Source organism: Notechis scutatus, chromosome Z (genome assembly GCF_049901735.1).
Source record: "Notechis scutatus isolate UNSWTSFEM ecotype Mainland chromosome Z, rNotScu1.2, whole genome shotgun sequence".
In the NCBI taxonomy this organism is placed as follows: domain Eukaryota; kingdom Metazoa; phylum Chordata; class Lepidosauria; order Squamata; family Elapidae; genus Notechis; species Notechis scutatus.
Window position 1 is genome coordinate 66,788,978 of NC_142025.1, and position 14,707 is coordinate 66,803,684.

Sequence of the window (14,707 nt, forward strand, 5' to 3'; positions counted from 1 at the left end):
TGCTGTTTTTGTATGATTAACTCTTCAGTTGGATTCCTCTGCTCTTTCCACATTTGTGCGTAAGCTATTCTGGCCACTGTCAATATGTGTAAAATTAGATATTTAGTCTTTTTTGGATATTGTTTTTGAATAATCCCAAGTAAATAGATTTCCAGTTTGAATTCAATTTGGCATCCAATAATTTCTTGTGTCCACTTCCTAATTTTATTCCAATAGGTCCTGGCCTGAGGACATAGCCACCACATGTGATAGTAGGTACCATCAACTCATTGGCATTTCCAACATTTTGGGTTGGCGTTCGGATATATCTTGGCTAATCTTGTCGGGACTAAGTGCCACTGATAGAACATTTTATATAAATTTTCCTTGCATGTTGCGGCCGTTGTTAATTTATAATTTATACTCCATAATTTTTCCCACTTGTCTAAATTTATATTATAATCAAAATTCCACGCCCATGTTATCATCGTATTTTTTACTCTTTCTTCTTCCATTCTAAAATCTAGCAAGTATCTATAAGCTTTGGATATAAATTTTTGCTCTGGTCCAATTGATATCTTATCCAATTGATTTTGTCCCATATCAAACTCAAATTCTTCTGAATCTGTTTTGTATCTGTTTTGAACTTGGAGATATAGCCACCAATCAATTGTAATTCCTTGTTCTTTTAATTCTTGATTTGATTTTAATCTCCTTTAGGCATCTAATAGATCCTTGTATTTTATCATTTTGCCTAAATCTAATCTGTTGCGATGATAAGAATTAGAAAAGATGATTAAATAAGAATTCTCAAGAAAGTGATACGCAAGATATAATAGGATAGACAGAAGGATCAACAATGTACAATAATGTGTAATATATGTATTAAAGATAGGTATGAATAGGTGTTAAAAGAATAAGACAATATTAAAGATGTATAATAATAACTATAATATAAAGGCAATATGTATTGATCATTAATGATAAACAAAGATAATATAGACTAAGATAGGTACGAATAGATGTTAAAGTATAAGACAATATTATATGTGGATGTCAGTGTTGTTGAAAAAGTAATTAAGATTTGTACTGGTGGAAAATAATAACAATTTATTGGGGAAAAAAAAGAAAATGATTGTAATCTTGTCCCTCTTCCTGAAGGGAAGAGATTAATCCCCTCCATAGATGGATGATTGATGGGTTTCCCTGCCTTAATCCTGTCAGTTTCTGTTGTTTATTGACTTGATTCAGCATGTGTCAGCTGCATTCCAGTTGCAATTATTAAGTGGTTCTTGGCTGTCTGCCTGGAGCTATGAACTCAAGGGACTTTAGTTTCTTTAGGCCCTTTATTTTCAGCCGGTTCTCCGAACTACACAAGCAATTAACTAATGGTTTGGGTGAACTGGTGTGAACCGGCTGAATCCCACCACTGAAAAAGGGCGCATGTGCGCGTGCGCACACACACACACACATACTGGGAAAAATGTCAAAACATCATTTAATTTCCAATAACTCTACAAGACTAGAAGAAAGTATTTTTGATATATAAAGTGTCATACTTATTTGTTCCTATAAACACTTATGAATACATTGCAAGCAAATGTCAAAACTTTCTTTAAATCATAGTCCTACATAACTTCCTGGGGTTATTCCTGAAGAAGCCACAAACATTAATTGTATGTCATAAGGAAGAGAAAAAGTAAAAAAAACAAAAACCTACAAAATTGGACGAGATTGGAAATCTTCCTGGTTCATCCTCTCAGACTGGCGGATTTTCAGTATTTCTGTATAGCTCAGATTCTGAAGTTTACTTTTGAACTGATCCAGAGAACTAGGCTTTGTGGTCAGTGCTCTCATTATCTGCTCCCTCACTACTTGCATGACCTGTGGAGGAAAACAAAATTGCAGTTATACCAGAGTAGCACTCCTCTTTGATGATCAAGAATAAGTTCTTTTTAGAAGTCTGCTGCAGCTGCTATAAAAACAACAACTTTGAAATACTGTAATATCAACTGTGTTATATTGATAGGACATCTCCAGTTTTACTTTTAGTAAACTGGGAAGTATGTGGCATAGTTTTAAAAATAACATAGACCAATTATTATGTTTGGTATCTTTCCAACTGTTGTTTCTTAATAACTTTAAATAGGACAAAACAGTTATTCTGCATGTGACTTTATGAGAATTCAAGGCTCCATATGATAAAATCCCAACATTTTCCATAGTTTTGCTGGTTCTATAGGGTACTTTCCATTTTAAAGTTTAGACTCAGCACCTCAGTATCTTCATGTATAGAATCTCAATGGGAGATTGTAGCCCAGGCATTCTTTCACAGCACAACCTAATTCACTACTACTATGGAAATAATATGAAGAAAGCTCCCCCTAAAAAGAGCTGCTAAAAAGAGCTGCTACTAAGGTCTACCTCGTGGTGATTCATACAGTGAAGTGTAACCACACTAATTGAATCTGCAGATAATTGCCCAGAACCCTCTTCAAGGTGAGCTTCCTTCTCCTGGGGAAGAAGGAGATAGAGGTCCACCTGAAGGGGCGTGCTGAGGAATTTGCAGATTTTCTGGAAGACAAAATCACTTGACTTCATTCCCATTTAGATGCCTGCATGGTCTGGTGGAAGCCCCTGAGGCAGGTTCTTGCCCTGTTATCTAGAAACAGTTTGACCCTGTTGCTCTCAAGGAAATGGACAGGATCCTAGGGAGTATGTGTGCAAGCACCTGTGTTTTAGACTCATGTCCCTCCTGGCTTGTGAAAGCTTCCTAGGAGGTGACAGGCGGGTGGACTCTGGTGGTGATTAATGCTTCCCTACAGGAGAGGGCAGTGCCCCAGCACTGTAAGGAGGCTGTGGCCTACCCTATTCTTAAGAAGCCATCTCTGGACTCCACCCAGTTGGATAATTTCCGACCTGGGGAAGGTTGTTGAGAAGGTGGTCATGTGGCAGCTCCTGAGGTTTCTGGATGAAATAGATTATCTTAACCCTTACCGGTCAGGATTCAGGCCTGGATTTGGGACAGAAATGGCATTGGTCATACTTTTCAATGATCTCTGGTGGGAGTAGCATGGGGGTAATGCATCCATCCTTGCTCTACTTGAATTCTCGGCAGCTTTTGATACATTGACCATGATATTATCCTGGGGGAGCTTCAGGGAATGGGAGTGGGAGGCCTTGTGCTATCCTGGTTCACTTCCTTCTTCTGTGGCCGCTCTGAATCAATATTGATAGGAGGGGGAAGATCCAGCCCTCACCCATTGTTTTGCAGGGTTCCACAGGGCTTGGTACTCTCTCTGCTACTGATCAACATTTATATGAAGCCACTGGGTGAAATCTCTCAAATATTTTTTTTCAGTATAAACATATATATTTTGTGAATATTGCATTAACTGGATCAAGTCTTTTTAAGCAATAATAACAATAATAATACAAATAAGTATATATAGTTCTAATCTTCCAACTTCCATATCTTCATCAGGGCTAATCTCTTTTCGTAATCCATTTCTCATTTTCCCATTAATTTATTTAAACATAAATAACATTTCTTTGTGCCTTGTATTTATAGTCCCTAAATACTATTATTTAATATTTTCTAAGAATTATTCATGGTTCCACTATAACTTCAATATTTGAAATGTGTAGGGTTAATAATAACGCTAAATATTGACAAAATTTAATCAATCCCGAGAGTGTATCTCAAAATCCCACGTAGTTCCTAGTCCTTAATTATTTTAAATTCATAATATACTTTAACACACTATTAACATTAATAATACAATTTAATTACCTAATTCTAAATTCCCATTTACTATCATGATATATTTGGATTATATTATTAAATTATGTTTTCTATTAGTATATATACTACTATTTTCCCATTTTATTGAAATGTTTTCTCATTATCAATCATCTCTTGATCTTTTTGAAATTCCATCATTTATTGATTTTTTAATCAACCTTTTATCTTCTCTATCTTGGAATCTTATATCTCTCTCTCTCTTTTTTTTTTTACTAATCTTTCCCTTCTGAGTACCTTTTATCTCTTTCTTCTGTTGTATTTGAACTCCCATCAACAAAACTTCTTTTGATTTTTCTTAAGGATATTTTTTCTTTTTCCCTCTATTCTGTTGTAAATTTTTATGAGGTTATGTCTTCTACTTATTAATCCTTTCTCCTCTTTATTTTTTAACTTCTTGCGTCTCTTTTTGCTTTTATTTCTCCATATAGCTCTACTGTCTCTTGGAAGTCCATTTTGTAAAACCCCTTATTTTACAGTTTACAATTTATATTTCCCCAAATCTATATCTCCCAATTATCCAAATTTTAAAGTCTTATTTATCTGTCCTTTTCTCTTTTCTTCCAACACTTTTCTTCTTTTGTCTCATAGGATGTTCTGTTGAATAACATTAAAAATCCAAGTCCAAGTCCAAATTAAGTCCAATAGTCTAAGTCCAAATAATCCACTAGATTCCTCCCATCTTCCAAGTCCATAATCCAATAGCCAAATTAATTGATTAGTTATTTGCAGGTTAGTTCCTTTTTATAAATTTTCCAAAGAGCAAGATAAAAAAAAAGGCTCAGTAAATGTTTCTAAATTATCCAAGTCATCAACAGTAGAGTCAAGGTCATGCCATCCTCCAAATGTTGTTGCTTCTATTTTGTGTATTAGGCTTTGTGTGTATTGAAGTATCTTTCTCTAAAATGCTGTGGCTATTGTGCAGTAGTAGTTCTATTCCTCCAGTAAATGGCTCTCTTAACCCAAATCCAATATTAAATAATCTATCAAAAACAACTGAATTTCCAATTAAATCTAGGGGGTTTAAAAATACAAATAAACCAGATAAATTCTTCCGAAAATCATTTTTCAAATTATTTGGGCTTTTCCCAAGCTTTTTGTATTTTATTAACTTTAACTTGTCTTGAGCTTCTTTAGCCTCTTTGTTCTCAGTTTCCTTTTCTCCATACGTCAATCCGCTATTTTAAACTTAGGAGTTATCTTTTAATATTCTTGTGGGTACTTCCAACCTTTAGAGCAGGGGTGGGCAAACTACGGCCCGCGGGCCACATCCGGCCCATTAGTCTGTCTAATCCGGCCCGCCTCTGAAAAAAATCGCTGGACGTGGCGTATTGCCCTGCGCCGCATGGCCCCCAAAGCTGCAAAACAGCGCGGAGCGCTCTCGGGGTAGGAAAGAAAAGAAGAGAGGCACACAACGCCAGCGCCCACCCGGCCGATACCTCCACCGAAGGCGGCGGGAGCAGCAGACGGGAGAGCCAGCGGCGAAGTTTCCTAACTCGCCTCTCCATCCCTGGCCGGCACGCGTCTCCCGCGCGAGGCACTTTCACGGGCGCCAGGAGGAACACGCTCCGACTATTATTTGCGGGTCCTCTCCCCGCGCTTCCTTCCCCCACCCCTCCCCTCCCCTCCCGCCCAATATGGCAAAGGTTCAGGTGAACAACGTCGTGGTGCTGGACAACCCTTCGCCTTTCTACAACCCCTTCCAGTTCGAAATCACCTTCGAGTGCACAGAGCAGGGGTCCCCAACCACCGGGCCCCGGACCGGTACCGGTCCGTGGATCACTTTTGGCTGCAAAGAAATAAAAAAATAAAAAATAAAAAAAATGGCGGCTTTCTTCGCCTTCGGTGAATGCTGCTGGGATCAGGGATCAAGAACACAAAGGAGAGAAGGGGAGGGAGGAAGCAACCAAAGCCTGTCCTGCTCTCCGGCTCAGCGGCTTCAGTTTCCTCCCGCCTCATTCCTCCCTCAGTCGCTCTCTCGCTCCTCCACCAGCCCAGGAAGAAACTGCTTCAAAGAAGCCGGCAGGGTGGCTTCCTGTCGGCGCAGCTCCTCCGAGCGCCCGTTCACCCCCACCCAGCCGCCCGTGGTTTAATCCAGTGCTCCGTTCTGCCTGCCTGCCTGCCTTCGCTTCTGGTTGTTTCGGAGCAGCTTTGGCTGAGAATAATAACTATTCGCCTTTTTTCTCAGCCGGCTGCTCCGAAACAACCAGAAACGAAGGCAGACAGGCAGAACGGAGCACTGGATTGAACCGCGGGCAGCTGTGTGGGGGTGAACGGGTGCTTCGGAGGAGCTGCGCTGACAGGAAGCCACCCTGCCGGCTTCTTTGAAGCAGTTTCTTCCTGGGCTGGTGGAGGAGCGAGAGAGCGACTGAGAGAGGAACGAGGCAGACACCCGAGGGATGAGCGGGAAGGGTTCCGCCCAGCGGGTGGCCGGGCTGCTTGGAGGAGGTGACCCGGCGGCGCTCCGGGTTTCCCCTCCGCCACGCGGCTCGGGGCCAGGCGCGAGCGCCCGAGAGGAAAAAGCAAGCCGTAAGTTGCTGGGAAGTTGCTCGGGTGCTGGGAGCTGCCATCGTGGTGAGCGGCTCGTCGGGCGTGTACGCGAGGAGGAGGGCTTTTAAAGTGCCGCCCGAGCAGGACCGCTGAGCTGGGAAACGGGGCACCAAGGCAGGGCAAGGGTCCACCAGCAGCGGCCTAGCTTTAGGTGGGCTTGGATGCCCCTGAGCACGGTTTGCTGTTTGTTCTCTCCTGGGACTCGCGTTTGGAAAGCGTGGAAAGTAGTAGCAGGAGCAGCCGCGGTGTTACTTTTTCTTGTGTGTGTGTGTGTGTGTGTATGTATGTATGTATGTATGTATGTATGTATGTGTGTGTGTGTGTGTGTGTGTGTATATATATATATATATATATATATATATATATATATATATATATATATATATATATATATATATATATATATATATATAATATTCTTATATATAATTTGCTGCATTTTATAATGGGCCCTTTATAATGGCCTTTTATAAAATTGGTTCGGCCCTCGAATGCAGATCTGATTTTCCATGTGGCCCCGACAGAAATTAATTGCCCACCCCTGCTTTAGAGTAAAGGTCTCACCCAGTTTGAATATTATCTCACCCAGTTTGAATATTCTGTCTATACAGCTGCTCCAGCACAATTATTGTGGTTCTCCCAGCTTCATGACAGACAGAAAATGGCCATCGTCCCTGCTGTCATTTGGGGAGAGTTTGCTTCGGACCTATTGAGGAAATTGTGGTTTTCCTCGTAGTCAGTGAAGCACCTCTCCTTCCTTCACTGCCTCTCCAAGGTAGGGGCCAAAGGGTATCCTGACAGCGGTTACCAGATGGATTTTGCAGGGCTCAGGAAAGCCCACTATTTTCCACCATGCACACTGCAACGTCAACTGGAAGTCCCTCTCTGCTGGATGAAATAATCTGTCACCATGGATTGATGTATCACCAATATGCTGATGATACTCAGGTGTATGTCTCAGCCCATGACGAGTTAAGTGATGCCATATCCTCCCTCTCAGAGGGCCTAGAGACTGTTGGGGCAGGATGGGGAGCAACAGGTTGAAACTAAACCCTGGTAAGACTGAGTGGCTCTGTGTTTGGGGTTTGTTGGCTCAGGAAGAATTGCTTTGGTCTTGGATGGAGTGGCACTACCCCCAAACAGACCCTGTGCATAATCTAGGGGTTTTCCTGGACTCACGACTCCTGCTCAAAGAGTTGCACCCTTTCCTGGACCAACAATCCCTACTCATAGTCACTCATGCTCTAGTCACTTCCTGTTTTGACTATTGCAACACATTCTACATGGGGCTGCCCTTGAAAACTATCTGGAAGCTCCAGCTGGCGCAAAATGCAGTGGCCTGAATGGTTTTGTGCAGACCGCAGTGTGCGCATATATCACTTCTCCTACAGGAACTGTATTGGTTGCCGATTTGCTTCTGGGGGAAGTTCAAGGTGCTGGTTGTCACCTATAAAGCCCTTCATGGCTTGGGACCAGATTATCTGAGGGACCGTCTCTTGCCAGTCACATCTATCTGACCCATCAGAGTGGGGAGGCAGGGAATATTGTGGGTCCCATTCCCGAGGGAGATACACCTGGTGGGACCCAGAAGAAGGGCCTTCTCTGGCATGGCTCTCTATCTCTGGAACATCATATTAGAACAGCCCCCCACTCTAATATTCTTCCAGAAGACACTGAGGACCTGGTTCTGTCAGTGGGCCTGGAGAACTCGGACCGGGATGAAGCCCATTAAATGGCTCATGTGATCTGCTGTCGCTAGGGCAGGGGGTGGGAAGTGGAGGGTGATTTTGTTATACTGTACTATATTAATTTATTTGATTCTTTTTGTTAGTTTTTGTTATTTTAAATGTGTAAATCTGTAAGCCACCTTGAGTCGCCAGTTATGCTGGTGGGCAATTATATCATTTTAAATAGCTATACAATATATACTATTGGATCGCTCTCAGTCCTAATAAAATTAAATACTTTAAAATATTTGTTGGAAGTTTTTTAAGCATTGCTCACAAATTTATCACTTATAAATAAAAGAAACACCCAAATTTAACGTAATGGGAAATGTTAAACAATATGCTGTAATTTTATATCTCTTTCATACATAATGAGATCATAGCTTTTGGATTACTTTTTAAAGAATATATATTCAAAAAAATAATTTTGTTGGTCCTAGTCTGAAATAAAATCTAGAAAGGACAATCACAATCCAGCTTACAATAAACCTAAAGTGCATCTCATGGGACTGCATTTATGGAAATAATAATAATGGTAATAATACAAATAATATTATTTCAGGATGATATGTAATGCAGAATGTAGAACAGAATGAAGAAATGCAATCCAAACAAATTAAAGAAATAAAAGCAAATGTTAGTTTAGAGAAGACTTTTCCAGGCTTTTTAGTTTCAGTGCTCTTTCTTGCCTTTTCTTTCAGCAACAATTGTGAAGTATTACTGAAGAAAGACATTGCAAGGAAACTCAGTTTTTCCATTTAAGATTAATTTGTTCCTGAAAATAAATTGCATTCATTTGCTGACAACTTTCATTTGGTGTGCTCTATTAACACCTAAAGACACTGCCCTCATCCACTGTGGTTTAATTAATTAGGAGTGTATTCAGATTAAAAACTATTTTCCTATCCATATAGTACTTTTCAATGTATTTGCTGGTTTTTATGACTGGCAGTGCTATAATAGCCAAAGTTAACAGCACAAAACTCTTGGACCATCACAGTTTTAACAATTAGTAAATAGAGTAGGTATTATGTTACTTATTTCCAGTATCTTAAAGAATTTCCAGATAAATGAAATAAAAATAGATTTTCCCACTTATGCTCATCATAACTAAGAATCTGGAATTACTTTTGTAACAATAATCACAATAACAACAACTCCCCAATGGGGCCTCCAGAGTGCTCTGGGAGGCCTTCCAGGCCCAAAACAGAGCCTCAGGAGTGCTCCAGGAGGCTTTCCAGGCCTGAAATGGGGCCTCAGGAGAGCTCCAGGAGGCCGTCCTTGACTCAGAAGGTTATAAAAGGGAGGAAAAGTAAAATATTTTACCTTTCAGGTTTGCAGGATTCTGCTACTATAGCCTATGTCAACAATTTTATAGTTCTAGTCTTCCTATGGAGTCAATTTCTTGATCTGGTCTCTCTGTCATAAGGTAATCAAGTAGATTGAGTAAGTATTAAAAAAACAAAACCGCAGAAATGTATGCCTCCCTATTTTTATAAGTTTATAAAACCATGTTTTGAGTTTGGCGCACTGAGAAGAAGAGGTGGAGGCAATATAAAGCTTTATAGGCTTTATTGCTAACTTGTAACTCAGCCGCAGCTAGCCGTGGCTTCTGGTAGCAGCTGAGAGAGAGAGAGAGACAGCTGATTCCATTTGACAGCTCCTTTTATATGGAGCTGTCAAATGGCTCAGCCAATTAGAGGCTTCTCCGGCTCCTGCTTAAACAGCGGACCGGAGTGAGGACTTGCTGGTCACAACACTCCTTCCCCCTGGAACTGCACAAATGTAATTGTCAAGATAGGCGGGGCGATGCCTCACTTGCCCTGAATGCCATAGTCCCACAGTTGGCAGCGATGGGGACGGACCTGTTGCCGGACTGGCGCCCTCAGAGTGGTGTCGTCTCTCTTCTCTGGGTGATCTCGGCTGGTCGTGGAAGGGCCTCTGGTGTCATTGGGGCCTCTTTGGGTGTTGGTGAGCGGGCTCTGGTTGTCGATGTTACGGCTTCCCCAGGTAAGTCCTCCACGAGAGATCGCTGGTCGGGAGTTTGTCTGCTAGGGGCCTCCATATTGCCCCACTTGGTGTCCGTGGTCTCGGCTTCCCTCTGGACTGGACCTGTTGGGGCACTCCAATGGCTCCTAAGCTGGTCCTCATGTCGGCGCCATAATCTTCCATCAGTCAACCTTACTCTGTATGATTTGGGGCCTGTTTTCTGCTCGACCCACCCAGGCAACCATAGGGGATTTCCTGCGTAATTGTGGGAGTAGACCGGGTCCCCGGGCCTAAAATCCCTTGCCCTGCTGGATGAGTTGAGGGGTTCCCTGAGAGCATAATTAGGCTGCAGCCTGTCGAGGGTTATGCAAAGTCTTCTTCCCATTAATAATTCAGCAGAGATAAGGTTGGTGGCTGCGCTCGGGGTGGTGTGTTGGGTAAGTAGGTACCAGGCTACCCTGGTAGACCAGTCCCCTTCCGCCATTCTCCCCAGGGCTTCTTTAGCTGATCTTACAGCTCTCTCCACAAGGCCATTGGAAGCTGGGTGAAAATAGGACACTAGGGCATGTCTGATCCCTCTTTGGGCCAGGAATAGTTCAAAAGAGGATGAGGTGAATTGGGGCCTGTTATCTGAAACCAGAGTGTCAGGGTACCCATGGGAAGCAAAAAATTTTGTCTAAAGCTCTGCTTACAGCATCTCAAGTGGTTGATTTGAGGAGAACCAGCTCTACCCACTTGGAAAATTAATCTACCAAGATTAAGAAGTTTTTTCCTTGCATGAGACCTGCCAAATCCACATGTACTCTAGACCATGGTATTTTGGTATCTTCCCATTCCCCAGAAGTAGCAGTTGGTGGAGCAGGTCTGGACATCTGGCAGATGGAGCAACTTTGAACTTTATTAGTAACTGCCTCATCCAGTCCCGGCCACCACACATAGCTCCTGGCCAAAGCCTTCATTCTATTGATACCTGGGTGACCCTCATGGAGAACTTCAATAATATGAGATCTTAGCAGTTTGGGAATAATTACTCGGGGTCCCCACAGTAAACACCCTTTTAGTACACTCAGCTCTGTCTGGCGTGCCTTGAAAGGGCAGAAATCCATTGTGGTGGTCTCCCTGGGCCACCCCCTTCGCACCCAGTCCATGACTTTGGATAACTGGACATCTCTGAAGGTGGCGTAGGCCAGGGGTCCTCAACCACCGGGCCGCGGACCGGTACCGGTCCGTGGAGCACTCTGTACCGGGCCGCAAAGATTTTTTTTTATTAAAAAAATGGCGGCTTTCTTTGCCTTCGGTGAATGCTGCTGGGATCGGGATCAAGGACACAAATGAGAGAAGGGGAGGGAGGAAGCAACTGAAGCCTGTCCTGCTCTCTGGCTCAGCGGCTTCGGTTTCCTCCCGCCTCGTTCCTCTCTCAGTCGCTCTCTCGCTGCTCCACCAGCCCAGGAAGAAACTGCTTCAAAGAAGCCGGGGCTTTTCCTGTCGCCGCAGCTCCTCCGGCGCCCGGCCACCCCACCCGCCCGCCCGCGCGGTTCAATTCAGTGCCCCGTTCTGCCTGCCTGCCTGCCTGCCTGCCTTCGTTAATGGTTGATTCGAACAGCTTCGGCTGAGTAAAAGAGACGAATAGTTATTATTCTCAGCCGAAGCTGCTCCCAAACAACCAGAAACTAAGGCAGGCAGGCAGGCAGGCAGGCAGGCAGAACGGAGCACTGGATTAAACCGTGCGCGGGTGGGCGGGGTGGGGATGGGGGTGAAATGGGCGCTTCGGAGGAGCTGTGGCGACAGGAAAAGCCACCCCCACCCCCCCACCCCCACCCCGGCTTCTTTGAAGCAGTTTCTTCCTGGGCTGGTGGAGCAGCGAGAGAGCGACTGAGAGAGGAATGAGGTGGGAGGAAACTGAAGCCTCCTTCCCCCCCCCCGTCCTTGAAAAAGTGTTTCTGCTTGAAACCGGTCCCTGGTACAAAAAAGGTTGGGGACCACTGGCGTAGGCAATGTCATCGGCTGTGAGAGGCAATTGTAGATCTTCCAGCAGGAACACTGAGGCTGAAAGGGCAGGATCAGTGACCAAAATGGGTAAAGGGCACCTGCTTAGGGCATCAGCATGAGCTACATCTTTGCCAGGCCTGTAAGTCAACTTGTAGCTGTAAGCTGTTAAGAAGATTGTCCACCAGGTCATTCTTGGGGATAGGATTTGTGGGCTAGGCTTGTCACCTGCCAGGATGCCTAGTAAAGGTTGATGGTCAGTGATGAGCTCAAATTGGTGTCCATAGAGGTATTCATGGAACCTTTTGACTGAGGCAACAGCAGCCAATGCCTCCTTGTCTATTTGGCTGTAGTTGCGCTCAGACTTGGAGAGCGTCCTGGAGAAATAAGTGATAGGGACTTCCTGGCCATTTGGCAATTTATGACCTAGAACTGCCCCAATCCCATAAGGGGATGCATCGCAAACTAGGATAAGGGGAAGAGCATCACTAAACTGAATGAGTACCTTGGCTGAACTGAGCAGGGATTTTACTGCAGCGAAGGAGGCCTGTTCCTTGATTCCCCACTGCCACTGAATCTAACAGCCTGTGCAATGGTTCTGCTACAGTGGCCTTTTGGGGCAGGAAAGGGCTGTAGAAGTTAAGTAGTCCCAAAAAGGCTTGTAACTCAGTCTTGTTCTGGGGGACTGGTGCCTCCTGAATGGCCCGTACTTTGAATTCTACAGGGTGAATTCCCTTGTAGTCAATGTGATAACCTAGGAAATCTATCTGGGAAACTGCGAAGATGCATTTCTTTCTGTTTAATTTCAGTCCAGCATTTTAAAACACTGGAGAACTTTTTGCAACCTTTCCAAATGTTTTTGTGGGTTGTCAGCAGCAATGAGGATGTCATCGAAGTACGGGATGACACCCTTGATATTGTATACTAAATGTTCCATAATTGATGTCATCTAAGTACGGGATGACATCCTTGATATTGTATAGTAAATGTTCCATAATTGATTGGAATATGCCAGGAGAAACGCTGACACTGAATTGTAGACGCTTACATTTGAAAGCGCCCCTATGAGTAATGATTGTTTGGGCCTCTGCTGTCTCATTGTCCACTGGGAATTGCTGGTATGCTTGATTCATGTCCAGGTTGGTAAAAATGGAGCTTTTACCCAGGGAATGGAGCAGGTGCTGTATGATTGTCGAAAACAGTGGCCCTGCAGAAACTCAGGAAATAGGCTTTTTTCCTGTTAGGAGGAATGTTGGACAGGTTTGCAGTATTCATGACACATTTGAACCTGTTGATACACAATGTCCATGTCTCGGTGGCCGGCCGAAAGGGCAGAAAGTTTGGCGGTGCCGTTATATCTTCGCTCAACAGTGACTGCTCTAGTGACAGCTCTTAGTGACAGCTCTTTTTGTAGTGTGGTGCTCTCTCTCTTTGCCTCAGGAATTGCCTCAGTTCATCAGTGATCCCACCTTCGTCGCCAGTTTTGAGTTGGGCATGCTGAGAAGAAGAGGCGGAGGCAATATAAAGCTTAACAGGCTTTATTGCTAACTTGTAACTCAGCCGCGGCTAGCCACGGCTTGCGGCAGCAGCTGAGAGAGACCCAGCTGATTCCGTTTGACAGCTCTTTTTATACAGAGCTGTCAAATTGTTCAGCCAACCAGAGGCTTCTCTGCCTCCCACTTAAACAGCGGATTGGAGTGAGGACTTGCTGGTCGCAACACTATGTTTGTGGAAGTATGGTCCCTTGTCATGCCCACCATGGCTATGTCCCACCGGCCCTCCAAGGTCAAACCCAATCCTGATGTGGCTCTCAATGAAATTGAGTTTGACAACCCTGATCTAGAACAGCACAAGCACATCAGAATAAGGTTGCCTGCATTAAAACTTTTTCAAAAGAAAAAACAATATCACTGCAATATCAAATATAAATATAAAGACCAGCTCAACTTGCTCACCATTTTTCCAGATGTTTGTCTCCAAGAAACAAACTAGTGCATAGCACAGCTGAAGTTATAATTGAATATCTGTGATACAAAATAACAAAGAAAAAAAAAGCCAAACAGTGCACCACCAAATAGAAGATTGGAAAATAAGATCGGCAAGCTGCAATCAGATGCAAAGAAGCTAGAATAGATGAAAGAAAAGAAGCTGAAGAACAAGAAAATCAAAAACTCACGAAATACCACTTAGAAACAAGGGAGATAGAGAAAGCATTGGAAATAATGAAGCAGCAAATAACAATTATAGCCAAAAAGATCAGTATATATGAAGCTCAAATTGCAAATTATAGGCAGGACTTCCAATTTCAATCAAATCAGAAATGTTTCTATCAATCTATCAATGGAGAAACTGCATTGGAGAAGTGAATCAATCAGTTCTGACAAGGAAAAACAGTATTATTCTGGGCACAGATACGGGATAACCCAAATAAATACAACAACCTCCTTTATATGATGACCTGAAGCTGTATAGATAAATGCCATCTGAAATAGTATCAATGCTCAGCATTGTCCATATATACAACCAAAATGTAGCAATGGAGTTTGGACTGGACAATGTGACATACTCACCATTAAATAGTGAAAATTTAAGGAATCAATATGTCCTATGGTAATAACATCAATAGGCTGGATGAAGATGATAACTACAAATACTTCAAGCTGACATCATTAAG

At 43.2% G+C, this 14,707-nt stretch overlaps 1 protein-coding gene across 12 annotated transcripts in view; it reads right to left on the reverse strand.

Moving 5' to 3' along the window:
- ELMO1 (engulfment and cell motility 1) overlaps positions 1–14,707 on the reverse strand; it is a 536,034-nt gene that overhangs the window by 42,511 nt on the left and 478,816 nt on the right. For all 12 annotated transcript variants that reach the window (XM_087947669.1, XM_087947675.1, XM_087947674.1 and 9 more), the window contains one exon: positions 1,700–1,863. In XM_087947669.1, the coding sequence (XP_087803795.1) occupies positions 1,700–1,863 (164 nt within the window). The remainder of the gene's footprint in view (positions 1–1,699; positions 1,864–14,707) is intronic.